This window comes from Phoxinus phoxinus (assembly GCF_949152265.1).
Source record: "Phoxinus phoxinus genome assembly, chromosome: 21".
NCBI lineage: Eukaryota > Metazoa > Chordata > Actinopteri > Cypriniformes > Leuciscidae > Phoxinus > Phoxinus phoxinus.
Window position 1 is genome coordinate 26,915,071 of NC_136896.1, and position 26,229 is coordinate 26,941,299.

Here is a 26,229-nt window from a genome sequence, read left to right on the forward strand (position 1 = left end):
TACAGTGCAAGAGAGCCGCTCTGCGCTGAATGCGGGTTTGGTAACTTGCTTGTGGATAGAATCTGTCATCCGTGCTGCTTTAAAGTCTCAATATTAATTTCAGGATGATTTAAATCTGGGGACTGAAAAATAGGAATGGCAAATGGCAACTTTAAAAGGCTATGATTTAATAAATTAAAGGTGACGTTTCAAAGTAAAAACGCTGTGCTGTTGCGTGTTCTCCTTGCTCGCGCTTTTAAAGCAGTTTGTAATCATCAAATAGCCCACATTTATACAAAGTGATTGTTTTGATCTACTGCTAAAGAATAAATCATATTTTGTTTAATTTATGGTGTTTATATCATACCTGTAAACTTGCATTTCGGCCAGGAAAGTTTTGATTGCATTTTTTCATATTACCTCCGTATCATGCCTATAATAACGTAGTGTTTATAAGCGCAGCTTTACTTTGTTTATGTAACTGCTATAATTCTGCTGTTCCACAAGCGCTACCTACTGGCAAATAGTTAATTTGCGTATTCCACTATATTTGCCCCAAATTTCACAGAATACACAATGTTAACCGGTGTATCGACAAGATACATTTTGACATAAACAATTGGCAGGAAGCTAAAATAAAAAAAAATATCTGTAGTAGGGGGGCCTACCGTAATGCTGTAGCACAGGGGCCTCTGGTTATCTTAAGGCGCCCCAGCTGAAAGGTTGTGGTTTGGGTCTTATTTACTCTGTGTCTTGGTCTGCATATGGGTTTTGGTTTATGGTATCAGACAAGACTGCAGTCTATTTCCAAAGTGTATTAAAGGTGACAATAACCTCAGTGTTCTAAATGAATGCTGCAATATATTCAGAATTATGTCTTTTTAATTAAATTGGACCGTTTGGATCATGGACTGACAGTTTTTGCCTTGGGTTTTGGGATGAGGTCTTTCATCCCAAAACGAGAAAGGTTGCCATTGGTCTGGGTCTTAGGGGGTGTGGTATTGGTCTGGACATCAGAATTGCTGTTTTGGTCTGTGCTTTAGGTGATTGGGGATTGGTCTGAGTCTTGGAGAACTAGGTCTTGTCTTCAATTCTGCATTGAACTTTGAACTTGAACTTGAACTTGTGGTTTCCGAGGCAGCAAATGCATGCATTTCTAAGTGCAAACACACCAAACCCATTCATCTGAAACACTACATCACATAGAAACCAATCCAGTTAGTGCAACCATTGAAACTATCTGACAACTTACAGGACACGCTCTGACCCAGGTCCTTTCCTTGAGAGTGGACAGCAACGATAGAGGGTTGAATTGAATGGAAGAAAGAAAAAGAAGGTAGTAGTTTGAGAAATGAAAGTAACATGGGCAAATCTAGGGTGGATCTGTATCCAAACACAATATGCTCAACTTTGATACATTTGTGGTATAAAGTTAGTCCTGCTACTGGAACAGTATTTCAAAAAATGAAATAAAGAAGTATATCAAAGCCAGATTGCTCAAGATTCAGTCTTTTGAAAGATGAAAACACTGGAGTCTACAACACAGGCGATGAAGATTCTCCAGAGACACAGTATTAACAACCGATATGTGCACCTTCCTCCAGATGACAAAACTGCTTCAGCGTTGAAGACTAACAGAACTAAAGCATCACTGCTTTCTATCTTCTAAAGAAAATATAGGATCTGTAATGCTGTTCTGTACATAGGTCCACATGCATAAATACTATCATGACAACAACATGTTCCAAAGAGAAACATTTTGTCAAAAGGCAGGTTTTGGAGTCGCCTTTTACCTTGATACGATATTTAAAGCTTCAGAATAAACCCTAAGCACTTTACAGTAGTTACTTCACTCTCTTTAAAAAAAATTATCTCAAGGTTGTCAAGGGAGGAGAATTAGTAGTAAACTGTAGACTGAATGATATGTTTTATAGTGTGAGAAGAATTTTACAGTAATCCAGCCATAAGTGCCAGAAGAACACAGATAAACCTATTGTTGCATATATTGTATGTTTATTGCATCAGTTTTATTCTGCTACAGCAATATCTGGATGCCGTTGCCCATATAATTGATTTGCTTGAATGTCATAAGTTTCATGACTTCTATGAGTCTCATTTGTGGACTTTCTGCATGAGGGGCGACCTCCAGCTAGCCTGGTCCTACCAGACTCTCGTACATTTCATTTGTACAGAGAGTCTGGCCTCTCTCCATTGACAAGCATTAACTTCCTTGTAAGCGGGTACTTTGTTGAAGTTTAAAACTATTGGATCTGCCCGGAGCCACTCTGGATCTGCCATAACCAATCGCTAACTTTTGGTCGTGAAGAAACTTCAACTCAAACTTGCGCACAACCTCAATGTGATCGATCTAAGCCACTCCCTCTGTTCGCTGATTAGACTGGTAAAATATTGACCGGAGAAAACCCAAGAATACACCGCAAACCCAGACGACGTACTGAAGGAAAATGAAAATTGAGCAGAAGTACGTAGGAGGGCAGAGCCATGCAACAAGTTTGAATGACATTAACTGTGTACTCATTAATGCTCACAACACCCTTTTTTGGGGTAAAAATTGGAAAAATACTTCTCTCTACAGAAATTTGAAGTAAACATATGCAAATAGTTTTTCTCTAAAATAGTTTCATTATTTTATAATAAAACTTTAAACACTTCTAATGATTTATAGGAAAATTAAGCTGCATTTTCAAGTAATCAACAGATATATGTTGTTTGGATTGTGATTAGTACGGTGGCCCAGTAGTGCACAACACAACGAAATTTAAAAAGAAAACATAAGTTCACAACACAACTAAATGAATCCACAACACAACGAAATTAATCCACAACACAACAAAAATAAGCCACAACACAACGAAATAAAGCCGCAACACAACGGAAATGCTCCCGACCACTAGAGGGCTCTCGGAGCGCGATAAAGTTAGTTTTCCTTGCCATTGTTCTATAGAGTCAGCAGTCTAAAAAATATATCAACACAACGATTAGTTTTAACAGTATGTAGCCAACCATTGTATATCGACATTTATTAATTAAAAATCACCATTATAGAATACATATTTCACTACATATTTATACTCTAGAATGCTTTGACGCACTACCAGAGCACATGATCCCTAAGGGAACGTCTGCCAATTCCTCTAAGTTGTTAAAACGCATAGAAACCTTTCTATGTGTTTGGTTGACTATTTTATTTTGATAATGAACATGCTGCGATGTCAAGCAATGCTAGAACGTGTGCGTGTGACGCGCCGACGCGATCACGGTAATTTTTGTCCTTCTGAAGTTCTCAGGAACCTGTTACTCTGTAATTGATGGTCATACGGATAGAAGGAAGAAATTATTAAAAACGGTAAAGCTTTTGTAAAATACAGAAAACAAGCACAATGCCGTTTTCTCCGTTTCCTTTCCGTGAGCTTTGTAACCCATCACAATGAACCGAAACTCAGCAAAAATGTTCCTTCCATTTTGTTAATCTGTAATGTTAATTATTTAAAGGAGAACTCCAGCGCAAAATGAACCTTTGGTCTAATTACACATTGTTACCTAGTCAACCGTTATCTGAGATTTGTTTTCATGATTATCGAATGTAAATAGTTTTATCTCTAAAAACACTTTAGCCTATAACGCTAGTATAACGCTAGTATATGGGGCGTAGAGTAATGACAAATAAAAATTGCTTGTTAATACCACTAACAAGGCTCAAAATAGCCCCACACTAACACGGTAGCATAATGAGGGTCCCTACCTTCAAACCGAAGCATTGAGAACTTTGACAGTGTCCAGACAGTTTAATAAGAAGATATTTTATACATAGTCAACTTCACATATACAAGCAGAAGCCATCTTAGAAAAACAGACTCGATCAGTCGATCAACGAAACGCCGATCTAAATGCGCTGGACCATATGAGATTCTACACAGTTCAGCGCATTTGGATCGGCGTTTCGTTGATCGACTGATCGAGTCTGTTTTTCTAAGATGGCTTCTGCTTGTATATGTGAAGTTGACTGTATGTATAAAATATCTTCTTATTAAACTGTCTGGACACTGTCAAAGTTCTCAATGCTTCGGTTTGAAGGTAGGGACCCTCATTATGCTACCGTGTTAGTGTGGGGCTATTTCGAGCCTTGTTAGTGGTATTAACAAGCGATTTTTATTTGTCATCATTACTCTACGCCCCATATACTAGCGTTATACTAGCGTTATAGGCTAAAGTGTTTTTAGAGATAAAACTATTTACATTCGATAATCATGAAAACAAATCTCAGATAACGGTTGACTAGGTAACAATGTGTAATTAGACCAAAGGTTCATTTTGCGCTGGAGTTCTCCTTTAAGTGAAATAGCCTATATTTCGCATATGGGCCTATTTATTACTTTTATATATTTATTTTTCTTCTTCTTCTTTTTTTCACTTAATAAACGGTTTAAGTGCGTGATGTAACGTTGTGTGAATCCATGTTCTAATCTACACTATCCTGCAACGTTTGCTGGTTTCAAAACACAAGAAGTTGCATATTACCTGCTATTCATTTTCACTGAAACTTAGGCCTAATTGTTTGAGAGTTGGTGACATATTTATCCTCGGAAAAACTAACGCCAGCGCATTGCGACTTACCTATGATGATTGACAGCTGAGTGCGGGCATTTCACTCACGTTGGATATGCGTCAATATCACATTTACACAGTCTGTACTATTTGAATTCGTGATTGGTTGACTGGCAAATTAAAATATTAACAGAACGATAAAAAAACGTTATTAACCGGTTAATGGCCATTTCAAATAAGTGTTTCTGAACAATTCAATTTTATTTTGTTTCCATTTCTGGTTATGTTCCTGTCAAAATTTAATTCTTTGTTTTCGTTCATTGAACCGGTTTGGAGCCCTCATTTTAAACTTGAAAGTAAAAGTGCATTTTATATAGCAAAATGTTATGTTGGGCCTGTAATCATTTGTTTTTGAAAAGTGTTTTATATTTCATTCATATTTTATATTTCTACATTCTTAATCAAACATTTGCCCAGAAGTTCTATAAAGGGAGAAAAATTATCACATATAAATGAGTTTTTAAGTATATACTTTAAAGAAATAGTCTTTTTTTACATGTGGTAAAAAATATATATATAGACTATTAATTGACAGAATTTACAGAAATGGTACTATATCGTGATATGTATCGTTATCGGGATATGAGATGACTTACTATATTCGTGATATGAGATTATGGTCATATCACCCAGCCCTATGTGTGCCCTGTATGGAACATTATTTGTCCTTTGTCAGTCACATGCCTGTATAAGTGATGAACTGCACTACTCGTGGTTATTTTCAGAGATGGTAACAGACGTTTCCTACTTGTGCTAAAATTGTGCTGCCTGTGCTACAAAACTTTCAAACTCTGTAGCACCAGTGCTATGCGCAAAAAAAGTTGATTGTACAGCCCTGGCCCTGTCCATGAGCAACAATGGCAGAAGTCAATCACATACATTCACCAGTCAAGCAACTCATTAAGATTCACGAGAATGCTAGTCATTACAGATCTCATTGGTTAACAACATAGATAACCAGTGTAAAGAAATAGCCCAAACCTCTATGGAGAGTGCATGTTAAAGTTATTAAAACAAACTGTGAATGCCTCAGCATATAAGGATTGGATTAAACACATATATTTGCAAACAGGGTCCAAAATTAACTCACTGGTTTCTGCTCTTGTCTTTGAAGGAATTTTTGGGGCACACTGTGATCTCTCGTGCCTTCTCCTCTGGCTCCTCGGCCTCCAAGCTTCGGTTGCAACTGCGAATCGTCTGCAGAATGTTACTGACGGTCGCCTCCTTGTCTGAGCTGTGGAGCCCATCGCTCCCGACCCTCTGCAGGAAGTTCTGCTGGCTGTTGTAGTCAGTGACAAACTGTGGAAGGTAAAGAGCACTTCACCACAGAGATTCCACACAAAAGACAATAACCACAATTATGGACAATACAAGTAGATTTGTGGGCTTTAAAAGCTTTAATGGGCGATTTAATAGTCACCAGAGTGAGAAAATGTATTTTTCCCAGCTGAATCATTCTAATGTATTCAGGAAGCAATTCAGCAGGCGTATAAAATGTTTGATGAAAAGGTAATTGCTCCAGCTAGCCAAAATCGTCTCAAGGCTATTATTGTAACTGAAAAAGACAATTAAATTTGACTGTGGTGATACAATTTCCTGTGTTAGTCATCATCGCTCTTTGAAAGCACCTAATCCTTACCTCAACAGGATCATCTTGAGAATCAAAAGAGGGACGTAGTCCAATAATGCTGGCTGCACCGTCCAGAGCCTCACTAAGTTCCTTAAGGAACACGCCACAGAAGGGCACCACTTTGCATCCTGGGATGTTGAGGGCACGGTTGACCACTTTCTTGTACTCCGATGATGATTCGTGCTGGGCCATGGCGTCCTTCAGACCACGCATGGTCTCAATATCTGTCTGGTCCATGAACTGCCACATCTTCAGCACTTTGCGAGACCTGGGGAAGAATAAGTGGTGAGTAGTGCAGTAGGTACGTCATTTTGGGAGTCCTGACTGTTAATTGCTCAAGGCCTCTTAATATTTTTCTTTTTAAATGTTATTTGAAAGTTAATTTAGGGATGCAGTGTGGTGGGTTAGTGTACATGCTCTGACACCATAGATTCTTAAGTGCAACCTGAGTTATATTCTGGTTTAAGTAATACAATCTGTATTTTTAACCATTGTCCATATCATTACACCGTCTCTCTTTCCATACCAACACAAGTGGGGGAAAAAACTGGCTCCACCGCAAACTCAGAGGTTGCTACATCTTTCTGTAGTGAAAATCCCATTGGAGAACTTTATTAATAATTTTTAATCTTTAAGGTAAGCATAAAACATTTGGCATTCTTAGTGACTTTGATTCATACATAGTTTGTGTTGTTTGTTAAGTATATGATGCAGTGAGCAGTTTAGCACTGATGTAGTTCATATTACAGTTTCCTCTGCATTATGTTGATTATTAGGGACAAGAAAATGTATTGTGTCAAATTCGAATGATGTTTTAGTCATTTTTGAAAGTATGAGTGGGTTTAATTTGTGGATATATCGATCCTTAATCTAGTTGATGATTTAATCCACTGAGCACTGCTGTGATTTATATAACAACATTCTCCAACAGCAGAATGTATGTTACTTTTTTTTTTTAAAGAAGTCTAATCAGAATGATATCTTCCATTTATATCACTTGTGATTACATTTTCTAAAAATATGGCCAGACATGCAATCTACCAATAGCATTAGAGCAACAGCACTGGGAACACCCACAAGCGTCTTCACATTACAGAGACTAGGGACATACAGCGATAAAGTCGCCAGTGGTGTGAACAGTGCATGAGACTCATCTTTACAAATGTGCAGTCAAAAACAAATGAATGTCTCAAGAATGTTCCTCACTTTGTTAAGCATTCTGAAATTCAAACAGAGAGGACCATTTTTTTTTCTTACAGGGCCATTTCTTTTTTGAACCAAGCACTTTCAAGGCATTATGCCATACCTGAGACCTGCCAAGAACTCCATGACCGCATTGTAGTTGCCCATGTTCCAGGAGCACTTCGCCACATGGACGAGGTATGAGAAGACTTCTCTCTTCTCCTCCATGGACCCAGCAGTCAGAATAAGCCAGGTCACCCATGAGCTCACCTAAAAGCACAACACACGCCTTATTATAAGGCCTTGCTGACAGAAGAACAACTACAACAGTCTTGAGAAAATGCTGATCTCCATTATACTTTCCATACTTGATTCACTCGCTCACATTATAGCTGTATAATCAACATCATCATCATCATCATCATCATCATGTATTTGGAAGAAACACTGCAGATTGTGTAACATAAATCTCTAGCTTTAAACTAAATCTAGAGTTCAAACATGATTTAATTTACATTTCGATGAAAAATTAAGATTTGAGTGCAAATGTAGAGTTGAGCCCACTGGATCCTGTAACACTAACACAGATAACAGGAGTGGGTCTAGACCAGGGGTACAAACTTAGGCAGTTGCCTCGCTGCCTTATCAGGCAATACCTTTGTAGGCAGTGTTTGCGCACAAAGGTACCTCACGAAACTGATTTCGGACAGAATTCTGATGTACTTCTGATGACTTCAAAAATGTACATTTACACAAACTGACCAACAACTATAACTTTCAGATACCATTTTCTTTATTTTTTAGCTCAAATGTCACAGAATGGAAAGCACAGGATTTTGGGATATAAAAGGCAGAGAAGGATACATCTATGCTGCCTTGAAAAATAGATCAGATGAAGGACCTGTGTTTTGCACCCCTGGTCTATTTACACTGACTATTTACACACACCCTCATAGTTAAATAAATAGTTATTCTTAAAATTCAGTCATTATGTATTCACTAACTAACACACATTTTGTTCCAAATCCTGCATTGCCCTGTACCAAACTGTATTTCTGAATTTTTTAAGAATATCCTTTCCACCCTTTTCAGAAGTCATCTGAATTCTTACAATGGGGAAAAAAATCCCATCTCCACTGTTACTTTCTCATTTGTCAGCTTAATATGCAGAGAATGAAGTCATTTGTGGGTTGTTTCCCTTGAAAAGAGTAACACCATGTGATGTTATCAAAGCATTGCTCTGTTTGAACATCCTGACCAATTGCATCCTAGAAATTGCATAGCAACATGCTAAAGACTACTCAGAACACCTTAGCAACTGCACTTGTGGTGGCGAGTCCTGTATGGTCAATCACCACTTACATTTCCTTTAAACACAAAGTCACAGAAAACGACTGTCTGTAGTCCTGAGCGTTCATAACGGTATTTATAACAATAACAATTTATGTGATGGCCTGACACCTCACAGAACGTCAGTCAGTTACATAAACAGTTGTTCTGGGGTCCGGATGGGCAGGAACGTTTTATACGAGGGTACACTGGAGCTCATGTCATTTTGCCAGCTTTCCACCGGACAAACTGCTGCTCGAGTTACTGTGCAGGCCAACCAGCCAGCGGCGAACGGACAGCAGATTTGACACATTAAAAACTTATGTAAGTGTTGCCAGAGACACTGAACCCTGGAAGGGGCTTCAAAGGTGGCCGTCGATAAAGTGTTGTGTAAGACCACAAACAACTGACCACAACAAAGACAACAAATCCTGGACTGTATGGACACCCAGTGGCAACACTTCAGGGATGTATGAGGGTTACAGCACAACCAAAATAACACATCACACTGCTGGGGCATGAATTAGCCACAGGAGACATTAAGGTAAAAGAGCGACCTAAATCAAAGGAGGAATCTTTGACTTGTTCACAAAGGAAACTAGGATTAATGTTTGGTGGGATGAAGTATAGTCTTGTTATGTGATCCATTCACTTTAACTCCCTTTTACCAGAAAAGTTTCTTCTGATCAACTAGGCGGGGGATAAAAACTTTCAAAGAACTGCACTCAACGACAAAAGGTGATTCCTTAGAGCATTATGCTACTTGACAAGATATAAGACTGGCTTCGAAGACTGTCACAATGTGAAGTCAGTTTGAAGGTCACTTTACTGAGTTGTGTGAGTCTTATATAACAAGCATTGATGTCATGGCTGTAAGCATCTGCAAACCTTTATTTCACATGTTATTCCCAGTCATAACCTGTCTAGATTCCGGCTCTTACATGAAACATAACCAACTTTGAAGCTTCAACATTTGACGTTTTTTTAATGTTTTAAGTCTTAGAGTTCAGCCAAAATGGCAAACAATGCATTTCACATCCATTTTGTTTCTCAAAATCAAAACCAGCTGATCTAAAGACAAGCATGTACCTTAAAGATGACATCATTTTCTTCCAACTCTATTCACAAGGAGAAACACAATTTTCCTCTGGCACTCTTAGTATCAAATATTTAAGACAACTGCAATAAACTCACATCTGTTTTGATAAGTAGCTGCACGTTGTGAATGTGAAAAGATCCAAGTAAAACAGGCAATAGAACAAACACTTGTGATGTCCTACTCAATTTTTCTTTAAAAGCCAAAGCTACTTTTCTGCCCTTCCATTTCCACTTCCTTCGGTATGAATCTGCACCATTAATGAATGCTCACCTCGTTGAATCTTGTGACGAGATCTTCTACTGTGTTGTGATGGTCGTTCTGAGTGGGCATGATGGGGGCGGACAAGGAGGCTTTTAGGTGCGGGTGGCGTTTGTGGCACTCTGGGCTCCCCAGGTCTCGGGTGAGAAAGCTGAGGTAGTCAAGGGGAAAGACACGACAGTACAGCTGCTGCTCCTGTTCAGTCAGGATGGTAGCGATCTCCTCTGGAAACTGGATGAGGTGCCGCAGATCAGCTAGTTCCTTACTGATGCCTGTCACGGCAGACGGGAGCATGCTTGAGTTGGCCATGGAGCTGCACAGCTGCCGTTCTGAGAGAGACAAAGACAGCAGAGTTTACTGAATTATATCTTTATGGACAGGTAACCATCAATTTCTTTCTCTAACTATAAAATCACTCTCCAACCACACTGTACCACTACTTTCATTTTACTTAACATGAGAGAGGTTGCAAGCTCTAACATTGGTGATTGACAGCAAAGAATAACAAGAAGTGCATCAACGATGTAACAGACAACTAGTTGTCGCCAGAGATTATCGTTACAAAGTACATATGAACCAGTCTTGCACATAAATTGCATTGCAGTCATTTCCCAAAATGTAATTTGTGTGGAAATATTACAAAGTCTGTAAACAGGACGGGACATGCTGAAGACGGACACAAAGAAGTGACAGATGCACCAAGCAGAGCAAATACTCTACCAGCCACAGCAAGCTTAATGTTCGCGTTGAACGAAATATTAGAAGAAAAATATACGTACTGAATTGGGGGTGGGGGTTTATATTAATGTATCTCTGAAAGGAACTGATTCTGTTTTTGCTTTAAAATCAAAGATTATGATTGCCTCTAATTTCAAATTGCTACAGATATTTTTTTGTCTTTTTATTTTTTTTATTTGTTTGCCTGTTATAGAGCAAAAAAAAAAAAATGCAACCGGTATAATAAAAAAAACGGAATGAAAAAAAACCTTAATCGCTGCATCACTAGTAACAGATTGCATAGCCACTCTCTTTCATAACCAAACTGTATGAACAGAAGGGTACTGGGGACAGGTTGAACAACCAGATTCTTCTGCTGTGTACACATGGCCATTCAACTGGGATTCGCCTAATGGGATTGTTTTAGTTTGCCATTTTAAAGACACACCCACTCCGTTCCAAAATCTCTATAGCTCTATCCACAGGCAATATTTTAAGGCATCATTGGAGTGCCTTGATACAAAGCTTGTTCCAAAATAGGAAGAACAATTTCGCAACCTGGCTATATACTAAGGTAGCATCACATGCATCCTTCAAAAATCAATCCAAGATGGTGGACAACTTAGAAGAAACACTGATTATAAATCAAATTTATTATGTCCTGGAAAGTTTAGCTAAAACGTAACAGACTAGTTAGGGCTATTTATACAAGACACAAAGTTGCATTTGTAGAGAATGGTTAGCAGGGTTTGGAACAGAGCCATTACATGGGACATTTCTTACATCATATGCCCTTAAAATGGTATTTATGAAATCAATCAAACATTTTCATGTCAACATACGAATTAATATACTTTATTGCTGCACAACAGGGTTCGTGGTACAGCGCAAAGGAGGAAGATAAACACAGACATAGATAAACCAATCATAATACAATAAAGCTCAGTATTTACACAGTAATTAAAGAGAAGCGGAGAGTACCCGCAAAAGAAAAAAATAAATAACTTTGATAATGTATACTGTGTGACACTGGTCTCATCAGTGCCGTCTAGTAAAAGTGGAAGACGCAATACATGCCAGAGTTGTAAATAACCAAAATAACCCATATATTGTGACACTGATGGACCAATTCTTAACATCAGCGGGCACGGTCATCCTTCATTAAGCCTCAGTATATTTACATATCTCCACCGTTTCCTCCACTCTCGTCTGAGATTGTGATCAGAAAACGGTTATGATGGTATGGTGCTCAAGGGCAGGTCAAGCAAAAATAATATAAATACTGTGAATCATGCTTGTCTGGATAGCATCAGCTGTCAAAAGCAGTGTTTGCAGACTCCTTCGGCTCGACGCGCCACCATGGCGACCGTCAGAACAGGAGGGGCAGTGTGAGAGTGCCGTTTGATTTGTGTATCCAGTCTAAAGCCTTCTGATAGAACATGAGGGTGTGTTTCTAGTACGCACTAAAACTCAATCTATATTTTGGTGTTAGCATGTTGCTAGGGTTGCCACCGTGATTTCATAATATGTAGATATGAATCCAACTAAAAGCTATTGAAAATATGTATTTTAGTCAAATAGCAAATGGTGTAGCTCTGCAGCCATCTACTAAAGTGATAATTTCTTTACTTTTAAAACAGCATTTTCCAAAAGATGGGCAAAAATCTTACACTAAACCATGTCAAATTATCTATATCCATGAACGTTAGAAATGTGGGTCTTTTATAAAGTGAATTTAACTTTTTTTTTTACTGTTTTTGTTTAAAAAATATTTATTTATATAGCCTAAAGTAAAAAAAATATAATAAATCCTCCTAAAACTATAAATCCTAAAAAAAAAAACTATTATGTTTCAAAATGACATTTTTTTTTTTTTTTTTTTGTAGATGTAGAGTGTTGTCAACCGTGCAAAGTCTCACATTATTTGGACAAATATAATGTTTTATTTATTTCAGCAAACGTCATTTGGGGTCGAAAAGACCCGAACAGCGCGCTACAAGGGGTTAAAAAACGTGCAGGTTTACAGCACATGTTCACGAGACTCAGTCACTATAGAAACAAAGACGCTAAAATGCAATCACGCAATGAGCTTCTCTACTAAGAAATTGATTTCTTTATATTTGCTATTAGTATTATCCATACTGCAAAATCCTTATGTTTTTATTTAACTATATGTGGGCCTAATGTAAAATACGGGACAAATCGCGTCCCTTATTGATTTGATACGGGACGCATCATCTTACATGTAAATACGGGACGATTCCGTATTTTAAGGGACGGGTGGCAACCCTACATGTTGCTAAGCTAATGGCCCAATACTTTAATAAACAGAAAAAACCTAGAACACAAATAAAAGGTAAAATAGATTCAACTTTTATCAATACGGAATATAAGTATCAAGGCAGTCTAGGTACCTTGTATAGGTAAGCAGCTCACTAGCATAAAAATGCAGTAAAATCCTTTGCAGTTCAGCTCAGAAATGCAATTGCGAAGTGAATTAAACTATTTGAAAAAATAAGTGATTGACAAAATGTAATAAGCCTGAGCCGTGTAGTAACATTCTTCATGTCACATAAAGAAGGGCCAATGGCCAATCATAGTACGAGGTCTTCTGAGGTGAGCTTCAGGTACATCACAGCATGCTGTTCTCACATCCATTCGCATTTCATTAGCCATCACATGCATCTGCCTTGTGTCCTTTCCTCCTCGCACATGGCATCTTTTGAAGCAAAATGGGGGGACATTAATACACCACATTAAGCTGTGAATGAGCTGCCCTGATCTTTATGCATGGGCCACTCATGGTGCAGGTCTCAAAGGAGACAGGAAGCATCGCTCGTTTTGTGATCCTGCTATTGGGACACGCAGAGCATCTGAGGTGCTCTTCCAGCTAATATCATCCCTGTTGATCATATGTGTATATACTAGAGCTGCACAATAAATTGGAAAGAAATATTGTGATTGCATTTACAGCTACTGTAATAAACAAATAGTGAAGTGTTGATTAAAGAATTGCATTTATGTGCAATCCCATTTTTGTTGTAATTATCCAGACCTATAGCTTATGTTTATGTTTCTAGGCATATGCAAACACACTCTGTAATATGCAATTAACAGAAAATAATTTATTTAGACGTGATACTGATACAACAGATGAATCAGTCTAAGATCAGTCAATAGCTTTAGGAGAAAGGACCCTTTGTCTTGGACAGAAACAGTCTGGGGTTTTGCATGTTTGATTCATGGCCAGTGAGTTTGACTTGCAATAACATCACTAACATCCCATCTCCTAAGGAGAATAAATCATTAATAGACAGTGCTTCTGCAAAATAACGAACCTGTAACTGCCTATAGGTGGACAGAAGTCCTATATAAACCATACAAACATTATTATATTTGCTGTCTTGAACATATAGGAAAGACCAAGGGCAACGGTAACAAAATCTTCAATCAGAAAACAGTTAGCTTAAATGCTTAGTACAGTTCTCTCCCTGCCTAAAAAAAGGATTGATTCACATGCATTAAGATGATTTGGTCTATTATTAATGCTACAGTTGCATTATTGATATATACATACATACACACACACTGTAAATTGCTTCCTATACCAAATGTTAACAGGTATAAAATGCACCTATACAACCTCCAGAATTGTGATTGACTGAGTGAGAATTCAGAATAACCTTGAACAGTACAGTACGTTTCATTTTTGTGTAAAAAATTAATGAAAGCTTCCAGAACATTATGACGAAGAAAAATATAAATATCTTTCAAAACCACCTGTGGAAGTACCATCCAACTACACACTCATTTTAATTAATCTATCCCTCAGTTTAGTATTTTGATTACTGTTGATTACTGTATACCTGACATAAAATATTACTAAAAATCAATGTCACAACAGTGCTTCTAGGGATGTTTTTGGTGAGTCTTCTTGTCTCATTGACCAAAAACCCTTGGTCTGCTAAGGTAAAGACCATGGTTAACTCTCTACGGAGCAAAAACTAACCACAACACATTAGTCCTTGACACCAGGCATTAGTCACCAGAACAGCACCATTGATACTATATTGTAAATAACTCCACAAGTGACAGCACTGCCTGTTGTTGTGTGTATGGTAGAGTTGAAGAGTCACTTACTGAGTAGCATGTAGTCCATCCTCTGCGAGTGGGAGTGTTTCATGGTTGTGGTCGTAGCGGCAGGCGTTTCACTGACTCCCTGCTTCACGCCACAGCGGCGAGAAGTGCTTAGCCACATTTCAACTCAGCCTGACTGCAGCTGCCAACCCTCTACTACCACAAATCTGACTCGCTGCATATCTCGCTTGTTCACACACACACAGACTGTTTGGCCACTCTTACTCCCCTCCCTCTCTCTCTCACATACACTCACGCTCATGCACTTACTCTCTCCATTGGCTGCTCCTTCCAGGCAGGTCATGTTACTCAAAGATGAAAGCAACACGTAGTGTTAAGTGGAGGGCAGAGAAATTGAGCACCCAAACATGCTCTGATCACCAGTACAGAGCTCAGTGGTTGACTTGGGTAAGAGTCCAGTGAAAATTTGATAGGCAAACAATGACTATAAGCATTCAAGTCATAAATTTGGGTATGGGACTTCAGGGATGTGCTTGAACGTGATTGTTTCTATCATTAACCTTTCCAGCACATACTGAAAGAGACCAAGAACAAGAGATCGAAGAACAATGCAACAAATAAACTGGAGAACAAATAAAGTTCTATAACTTTTGTGAGTTAATCTGGCCTCTCATGTCTTTCCAAACCCGCATTTTGAAGAATGCTCATGTAGTGCTTTCCTATACAGTGAAGCTCCAATATGGATAAAAGAGTATAATAAAGTGCCATAAAATTTGCCCAGAGAAATGCACTATATTCCAAGTATTCTGAAGCATGCAAAATATTTTTGACAGTCGTATTCACTCTCCCCCACTACTGACTACGAGTATGGCACTATGACTCCACATGTTGTTGGTTCTCGTGTGCCGAAACCAAAGGTTGAAGTGCAATTGAGACGATTTTGGTCTTTTCACCAAAAATATTTGTTCATCAAACTAATATTTTAGGGTTTCAGTAGACTTGATATTAAGAGCACATGTCCAGAATGGACAACCTTTATGGTGGTTTTTGGAGTTTGAAAGCCACTTTTTTAACCATCAAATTTTATTAAACGGCATGAACATTCTGTAAAATACCTCATAATATTTTCAGTTCTACAGAAAAGAAAAGCCATAGATGTTTGAAGAAAGAGTGAGAAATAATGGCAATTCTCATTTATTTCATTTGTAAGTTTGCAATATATTATTTTTAATACTGCAATATACAAAAGAAGGTAAAGCAAAATAAGTCTCATTTGACACAGAAGAAGATCTTCCATTTCCATTCATTGTTCCGTTCATTCCCATTCATAACACAAAACACGTCATAAACAGACTGCCCGAAATTTCAGTGCTATTTAAACACATCCTGACTGTCTAACACAACCTAGGCTGTGCGCAATGCCTCACCTCAAGTGGTAAAGGTCTCAGAGTTTGCATTTTTCCTGTGAGCACAGGGCCGCCTCTCATTCAGTGTGTTCTCCTGACCTGACCCGGTCGGCACTATTCCTGTCCACATCCATTTATCGCCAATGCAATTCTGATTGTGTGCTTCAGTATTGTTTTTGCGTATCCCAATTCTACCACACCACTCTTTATTTTATAATTCTCCAAAAATGAATGTCCCTCTTTAATAAAAAACCTGCAGATACAATTAGAAATGGAAAAAATCACCCGTTTGCTCCCAAACAAAAGACGATCTGGAGTGAACCTGACCCCCTGTGGATGAAGTTAATAAAAACCTTTGCTGGTGCATAAATGAGAGACGAATCATAGAGATGGATCCTTTGTAATGACACTAAAGCCTTAGATTTCGCTGCCCGACCCAACAAAATAGTCTACAAATACAGATTGTAACCAACTTTGCTGCCCAAAACAGCTAATAAAGCTCAGCACACAATGACATTTTTGGTGTCACTTAATTTGCAGAACATCTTTACCTCTCACTATGTTTTGAAAGCCCAAAAATGGTGAGAATGTCCATTGAGAGGGGCCAGATTGCATTTTGGCCCAGATGCCTGAACTTCCCATAGCTCGCGAGAGAAAAATAATGCTTGTGTATTTAATTATAAGTCCATGAATACCACGGTCACTGACTCATGGTCCCACACAGACGTCATGTCAACTGGAATTAGTCCAGAGCGCCAGTGCATTCAAATCATCAAGGATCGTTTTACACCGACATGTCTCATGAAGGGCTTGAAGGTTACACTGCACATGGATGAGTACCAGGTGATAAGCTAATGCGGCCAAAATCGAATTAAAGGGAGAGCACTGTCTGACTTTTTGCAAATCAGAGCAGTTTGAAGTGTGCTGTTTGAATTGGTTGGCGAGCCAGAGTGAAAGAGGCGAGGGTTGAGGAAGTCAGAGACAGACGCCCTTCTCCCCCGCATCGGTCACGTTACACAGTCCTCGATGGAGGAGAGATGATTTTCATTAGTTCATAACCTACTTCTGCGGCGCCTATAAGAGGCCTCCTCATAAATCATCTTTTAGCAAGCAGAACTGCTGTGTTCTCTTCAGAATACAAGACTAACACTCTGAAACCACACAACAATAAAGCAAATTCATTATTATGCTCAAAAGAAAAGATTATATGAATTATCTTTATTATATGAAAACCAATTATTCTCATGCAGAAAATATGATCTTACTATTATTGTATTGTCAATTATTCCATAATTGTGGTGGTTGTGACAAAGTTTCAGACTAAGACTAGGTTCTACAATTAATGTTGAAAATCTTTCCAGAACGATTATAAAAATACAAATGCATTACTTTGAATGCCGAACATTTCTTTCAAAATATGAAGTAGCTTGTGAATGATTAGAAAATCATTGTGAGCTGATGAAAAATCATGGTGTCTTCTAGTGTCACAACAAGTCAACACTGGTGGGCTCGATCTGGGAAAACAAAGTAAGTGATCTCTATAGAGTGATCCTCAGATCCCAAACAAACCAAATCTTGGATTATTCTGTCCAGAGGAACCACAAAGACAATGAAGATACAGAGAAAATTACAGCCTTTGATCTATAGAAATAAAAAATAAAAAAACATCCACATGGAAATCAAAAGAAACATCCACATGTGAGTAAAAAGACCCTCAAAGTTGTTTCTATTTTATCTTTTCAACCTGCATAAAAAGTATTGTTTTGTATTAACTGTGGTTGTGTAGCATGCATAAATTAGTGTCAGCCTCAGACAGATGCAAGCTGCTAGAATTGTCAGGTTAGTGCTGGTACTCAAGAGTTTAGATGAGGTACCACATAGCATGCAAATACAGTATGCATGGGCAACTGTATATTCTGTGTACTTACAGTATAGCCATAAAATATAAATTACATTAATATGTACATTATACATTGGGATGGACACAAATTCAGTGTCTAGAGACATTTCATGCTAATTTATGTGGTTGTGTCAATACGATTTTTGCCATTGGCTGCCACTTTGTTGCATGTGAATTTATTGTTGTGGCTTTGTAAGATTTGAATTAGCATACATAAAAAAAAGTACATTAATCCTGCTACAATATTTATAACTGTAGCAAAGAACCATCAAAGATGGAAATAAATAATTTAATTTTGTTTATACAGTATCATTATAACCAGACTGAACATCAATTTAAAAATGACAGCATTAAAGGGGCTATATGGAACTTTTTCCTCAAAATAAACGAAACAATAGCCTTTTTATTTTACCATTTATGACTCAAACATCTCCTGATGAGCATACTGACACCTTGTCTGCTCACAGTGGGTGCACCTATAAGCCTGTATCCTATTTTTCCTATTTTCTGTCGGGTCGGATTTTTCCCACGCTGTCCGCGGATGTGACGTCAAGTGCGTTCAAGCTAAACGTTTCAGATCACTCAGAACACTTATCTCAAACAATATATGTATTTGACTGTTCTTACATCTGTAAACAATGTTGACCTGACCTCCTTGCAGCAGATGACTTGTGAAGTGTGCACGTACGAGCGAGCAGAAAGGAAGAGCAGTTCTGTTTTTTGGCCACAGGTGTCAGTCGCGAGTTTAAATTTCAGAAAACCGCATATAGCCTCTTTAACATCCCGAATAACTTTAAAAGGACAAGTTGACTAATTTTTTGCCATTGTATTGTTACAATGTCAGAAGTATACAGTGTGTAAATGAACAATCTGAACGCCTTTTCCATGTTACCTGCACCCAGATATTCCAGTTTATTTGTCAGAAAGTCAGGCGGATGATGTAAACCATGTCATTTTGCACCATCCAGCAGACTTTTGACAGCTTTAAAGGAACACTCCGACTTTTTGGGACTTTAGCATATTCACCTTATCCCCCAGAGTTAGATAAGTCCATACATACCTTTTTCATCTCCGTGCGTGCTATAAGTCTGTTTGACGCACCCACCGCTAGCCTAGCTTAGCACAAAGACTGGCTGTGAATGGTTGCAGCTAGCATACTAATCCAAATAAGTGACAAAATAACGCAAACATTTTCCTATTTACATGTTGTGATTTGTATAGTCACAGAGTGTACAAAAATCAAAGTCACATGAGACACAGACATATTTTAACCGTATAAATACTGGGAACTATATTCTCTGAAGGCTGCTTCTTGGGCGGAGTGATAACCGCAGCACCTGAGACGCGCTATGAACGAACTCTCTGCTCCTCACCACGGCACGTCTCAAGTGCTGCGGTTATCACTCCGCCCAAGAAGCAGTGCTTCGCCTTCAGAGAATATAGTTCCCAGTATTTATATGGTTAAAATATGTCTGTGTCTCATGTGACTTTGATTTTTGTACACTCTGTGACTATACAAATCACAACATGTAAATAGGAAAATGTTTGCGTTATTTTGTCACTTATTTGGATTAGTATGCTAGCTGCAACCATTCACATCCAGTCTTTGTGCTAAGCTAGGCTAGCGGTGGGTGCGTCAAACAGACTTATAGCACGCACGGAGATGAAAAAGGTATGTGTGGACTTATCTAACTCTGGGGGATAAGGTGAATAGGCTAAAGTCCCAAAAAGTCGGAGTGTTCCTTTAAGACTTTTGTTAAAACTACAGATCAGAGTTTGTCATTTTTTTAATCCCGCCCACAGACAGTTGGTTTGACATGGGGGCAGCACTCCAAATTAAAAATGATTCCCAAATAAAAAAATGTATTCCCGCTTTAATTGTAAAAACATCAGCATGAAAACTTGATAAAACAGAAATCGGTGGGTTTCTTTACCTTTAAGCATTGGTCGACCAGTGGAGCCAACAGTGAAGCTGGGCAGAGAACTTCGTGCCCCGAGGGAAGCTGTCGCCTCCAGCAGGGCCCCGCTCAGATGAGCTGCAATGCAGGTTCTACGAGGACAAGCCCGAAATTTTATCTGCAAAGGGGAGACCAGCGGCCATGACACTGCTTGGGCAAGCAGCTTCCTGGATGGGTGCAGGAGATAGACCCCAGGAGTCAGCGTAGGAACAACATGGTCAATCTGCAGAAAAGAGAAGCAATGAGAATCCATGTTAATATTTGTTTTTGTATAGTTTATATTGCGCTTGGTTCTAACATAGTGGTTCTCAACCTTTTGGACTCCAAGCCCCTCTTAGTCTGAGACAATATCCAAAGTCCCTAGCTGATATTTACCTCTGGTACTTCTGTTGTAATAAACAATCTCAAAAATATGATGTCAGTTTGTTGTACATCTTAATATTTAGGGTTTTATTTAAAAGAAAAAGAAAAAAATCTTTATTTTTGGAGGAGGTTTTTTCTAGCATTTTACTAAGGAATATATTAATATAATTAAATCTGAATCATTTTAATATGCGTTAGTGTCCCTGGAAGTTTGCTGAGGCTTCCTAGTTGGCCCAGGCCCCCTGGTTGAGAACCAGGTCTAGTCAAATAAGCTCAATGTGTCAACTAGTGGCAGAACTAATCAAAAGGCTGACTAGTTGATGCAGCCTCTTAGAGAAATGGGAGTTTTCCATCTATCCTCATATAATCTCTGACTTTGTGCCTTCATGTGACTTCATTGCTGTAAGCGTGAATAACCCAACAAGGAACAAATAGCAGGTACCTTAATAAAGATGATTACAGGAAGTTTAAACAAAGATATCTCAAAATCTCTTCTGAACTAGTAACTGCTGAATGGTCCGCCCTATAAAAGCAGAAAAGGGGAGTGAAGAATCACATGTCTTCCCATCAAAATTATCCTGATTGAGTGAGAGCAATTTGGTAATTTTACTTCCATCTTTGACGTAGCACACATATCCTCGCTCTGCAGTGAGCAGCCATTATTTCACAATTACTGACCCCAGAAAGCACTTCTGCCTGCTGCTTCCAGGAAAGTCATTACAGCTGTTGTCTGTGCCCTTCCTCTGAAACGATTGACCCAGCTTCTTTGCCACCTCTCTCCCCAAACGGCGCTGGCTCTGATGAGTATTAAACCACTCTCATTGGATAAATGGATTCAGCGGCAGTGCTGCATGATATAGACAACTACCAGGTGATCTAAGAAAGAGCGAAGCAGCCGTACCGTAAGGAACATCACAGGACCTTGAGGTTATTTCACTTAAAGTGCGTTTATAATCACACAAAGATCCATTTTTTGGTAAAAAAATAAGCTCCTACAGTGCTCTGCCAACATTGTTCACTATATGTATATAATTTAATTTAATGTAAAAAAAATAATAATAATAAGCTAAAAATTAAAACCCCATGTGTTACACATTACACACCTTTGGGTTTTGTTAAGCCCTAGAAAAATAATCAGCAGATGTATATTTCAAGGGTGAGGTGGAGGTGGGTAACGTTTCTAATTGGACACAGAGTGTTTCGCTCTCCACCGAGGATAAAGGAGCTTATTGCCACAGCAACCAGGATGAAAGATTCTTGATAGTGCTTAGCAAATCAATTGCCCTGTTTCTCATTTTTCTCACTTCAAACAAAGACATGACAACAACAACAAGAAAAAAATCCAATCAAGAAGAGGACTTGCATAATGAGGCAATGGTCCTTTGAAACCGTCAGAAACTGTGTTGATGGGGCTTTAACCAAGAAAAGAAAGCCTGGTTTATTATACTCACGAAAAGAACATGTCATCATGGTAAGCTTGAAAGGCAAACACATTTTTGAGTTGCTGCCGACCAATTACGACACTTGATCTCTAAATATTTCATGTCACATTGGGATCAGTCATTACATGAGTTACCCTTATTTAGAGCCCGGATAACCAATGGCATATTCACAGTAGATTTTCATAAATTATAACTTGGCGTTGTTTGGTTGCAATGTTGAATCTGACTGGTTCAAAGACAGTCTATTCATTTCTGTAACTGTATGTCTATGTACTTTGTTGACTTCCTCAGTTGCACATTCTTTACAACACATTTAAGAACTTTTGGTGCATCTCTATAGATGCAGGTTTTGCATTCATTTCCAATACTTCAAAGACCTTTCCTTATCCTTATCTTTTATTGCAATTTGCATTACAAGCAGTAATATACCTAAATTGTGAATGAAATAATACTGTACACAAAGGCTTTTATCCATCACTGACTGATGTAGAAAACTGTACAAACATGCAGAACTTCAAGTACTGCACCTGTAAAATGGGCCCCATTGTTTCTGAATGTTAAACTAAGTTAAACTAAGCAAACTGTCTCCTTATCTGAAAAATTATTTTGCAGAATTGGCAGTCCTCAGATCCCCTCCCAGAGCCGTAGACCTTTATAATTACTCTTTAATGGGATGGGTTTCCTGCACTGCTCATGATAAAAGCAAAGTCTGCATTTGTCAGATCTTAAACTGGACCACAGGGATTAAAATCTGCACGTTCACCAGCCGCCTGAAGTCGACACTCATTCCTTTTGGTTTCAAAGTCAACAGCACAAACGATACTCAAATTTCCTGAGGAAAATATCGCCATTTTCTTAAAAGTATAGGTTTCAAGCGTTTTTTTAGCAATGCTGTAGAGCAACAACGCAACTCAATTTTTGTTTCCCTAATTAAGCTTTCAGTGAACAGTACATAAAACTATAGAAATAACCTTTTGTGGAATGTAAAGGGTCCATCCTTTTTTTTTAAGAGAAAAAATAAAATAAAAAATAAATAAAAATCTTTACTTTTTAAGGTTGTTGCTATAGGTCTTTTTTTACAATGTTGCCATATTTGTATATTTGTTAGGTAATCTGGATGGTTACTAGAGCATTTCTAAATTGTTGCTAACTGGCCCATGTCAAAACCGTCAGCTTAGGAAAGTAATAACTTGGCATGATTCAGTGATGGCAAGTGCCACAGTACTGCAGAACATCTCTGGCTCTAAAAATCCTTTCAGAGTATGGCATGTTTCCCTCCTTTCACTGAAATAAATACTCAAGCGTTGACTCTCTCACTGGCATATCCCCAGCTGACCACAGCACTAGCAGGTGTGTGAGTCACCTCCAACTGCCCTGTGAAGGTTGAGGTGGAGACAGTCTCTGGGCAGAACTTAGCTTTCGGTTTTCATAAACATGTAATATAACACCGGTTACAAACAAACTGTATTGATGTGACAAATTGTATGAATTTGATGAATTTTTAATACAAAAATGTTGTATTATTATCATGTTAACCAGGACACAGTGTTTGTAACAGGTCAACCGGGAACACTTCGTATAACGCACAATGTACTTGTTACATCGTAAGTAGAATGGCATCTATGCTAATATTAGTCTGTCTGTCTGATCCTTATCCCGAGGAGGTTACAGTAGTCAGCCGGATCTGGTCCATATCCAGATCAGATGGTGGACCTGCACCTAGACATGACCAAAACAAAGCCCTGAATGACAGCAGAACACGGTCTACAAGACTGTGAAGCCTTTGTCGACATGACAGCCATCGGGACAGAACCTCAGCAAAGACCACAAGAACCAGACAGGTCCTCCGCACAGACCCATGACAAGCTTCGGCTCCATACCGGCGTGATGAATCCGATCTTCAAGTAAAAGGAACTGGATGAATATTTTTAATGCAACCAACCCCGATCTGAATTCTGACTTGTGATGCAGCCTGAATCAGATCACAATGTTCGTTCGTTGGCCCAAGGTTTTTTCTGTCACCTGATGGAGTTTGTGTTCCTTGCCACTGTCGCCTCTGAGTTGCTTAGTTGGGGTGGGGTCTTGGGGACACTTAATATTCAATAATATTATTGATCTGACTACTGACGCTGTTGTATGAGAACTGAACCGAACAGGACGATGACATAATTTTTTGCAGAACTGCTTTATAGATGAAACTAATTCAATAACTGATGATCATTACAACAGAATTGAATCAACACTGAACTGGCTTCAGCTGAACAACAGCCAAAATGCAAAAATTTTCTGTTATCACATTAAAGCTCCTTTAAACAATCTATATTATATAAGACCGATAAAAATTTAGTTGACTTGACTTATTTTAGTATAATTGAGATTATTCCTTTTTTATCAATAATTTAAACAATATTAGTTTATATCGATATTTTGAGTTAGTTTTTATTTATTATTTATTTCAGTTTTAGTTGTAGTTGTTTAAGTACATCAAATTAAACTAAACCACAAATGTTGCCTTGGCAACTAGATGAAAACCAAGTTTGTTTTTAATACATTTTATTTCAGTTAATGTTTATTTTACTTTATTTCAAGTAATGCAAATGCCTTTTATGGTTTTAGTTTCAATTAACTATAATTACCCTGCCGGGACCTAAATGAAATCATTCGATGTCATTATGTCATGATTATCTAAATCAGATTTCACTGAAAAAGTATTAATTACGCAAACCATAAAGACTTCCATAGCATCACTTGTCTCTCTTTTGGGCCTCTCAGTTCTCGGCCTGTAAAAGCTTCAGCATTGACCCGGTCTTCTTGATGTCCTGAGCTCTCTATAGCCACTAATCCAGCAGGTGCTTTGTAGAGAGTCACTGGTTGAACGTCCAGCACAGGGGATGAAACTCAAGCTGAGAGGGTCAGAGGGTCTCAGTCCGGCTCTGCGGCCGCAGACACGCAGGAGCGGCCGGAATACCTTGAGAATGACTGACACACAGCAGCTGAATACAGTACTCAGCACATCCAGTCCCTGCTGCAGTCAAACACATGCCTGAACCGAAGTGTCCACAACAACCATGCAAATTCTGATTGCATAATGTTCTCATTTTAAATCTGTTACGTATGAAAGCCCATTTCCGCCTCAGAATAAAAGAAATATAAGGGCTATTGTGACTTTATATCCCATTTTAACACTATATTTCCCAATATGACATTATCCTTGCTTCTCAACCATATTGTAATATAGTCACAATTGTGAGATATTCATTATGACTTTATATCTCTCATTATATCTCATATATCTCTTACACGATGACTTTATATTTCACAATTGTGACTATTCCTTATTTTAGTTCACAAATAGCATTTTTATTATTTTTTTTCACAAACAGGCTTCCATAGTTGGACCAGACACCATAATATAAGAATTAAAGAATTACTTTTTTGGATGAACATTTCTTATTGTTGTGGCATAAAATAGGGACTGCAAGTATTTGGGGACAATATGCTGTCTCCTTTCACCCCAGTTAAAATCCACAATTTCATTTGCATGATAAAGCTGAATTTGCACATCAATCAAGCCCTCTTTTCATTTGTTCTGTACTCGCTCTGTAAAAAGCCCATGACAACGGTGACACGGCCCACCTATCTAATCAGTGTGGCCTATTTACTCCGCAGCCTGTCATATCCCGTATCTCGCCTCAACTGTACCGCTGTGCATTACTCCACCAGTAATGAACCGCAAACTGTCAGCGTTGCTATTGACTGGAAGTGGGTTTGATTTATTCACCCAGAGCTCTTGCTGTCAGAGCTGCACTCGGGCATTATGACTCAGCACGGATCCTCAGGGTTGATACGGGGTGACCTGAAGATCCATAGCACACTGAGAGCAAGGTCTCATGTGACCCAATCACTGCAGCTGTCACAGACGGGCTAGGTGTAGTGAGTTTGTAGGAAAGCGGCACATGGGTGGTCTAGGGTTACAGTGAAGAGGGGCCAAATCGGGACCAGAGTTCACTGTGTATGGGAGTGTCTATTGGGAGATATGACTCGCAAGTAAAAGTTTTTCAGTTGCATATGCTGATACTGTTATCTAAAACAATGTTGTGTATCTCTCAATTTGGTTGACCTATGTACAATTTTATGTGTATGTATATAAAAATCTAAACAGTTTGTCAAAGCAAACTTTCCTGGAAAAGTCTGCTCCAGCTGGCAAACACCTTTGGTAACATCCATGTCACTATGCTCAGA

At 38.5% G+C, this 26,229-nt stretch overlaps 1 protein-coding gene across 1 annotated transcript in view; it reads right to left on the reverse strand.

Moving 5' to 3' along the window:
* Window positions 1–26,229, reverse strand: part of plce1 (phospholipase C, epsilon 1) — an 87,991-nt gene that overhangs the window by 27,839 nt on the left and 33,923 nt on the right. The window contains 6 exon segments of the mRNA XM_079595346.1: window positions 1,232–1,258; window positions 5,696–5,904; window positions 6,245–6,503; window positions 7,542–7,687; window positions 10,116–10,432; window positions 20,159–20,405. Coding sequence (XP_079451472.1) covers window positions 1,232–1,258; window positions 5,696–5,904; window positions 6,245–6,503; window positions 7,542–7,687; window positions 10,116–10,432; window positions 20,159–20,405 — 1,205 coding nt within the window.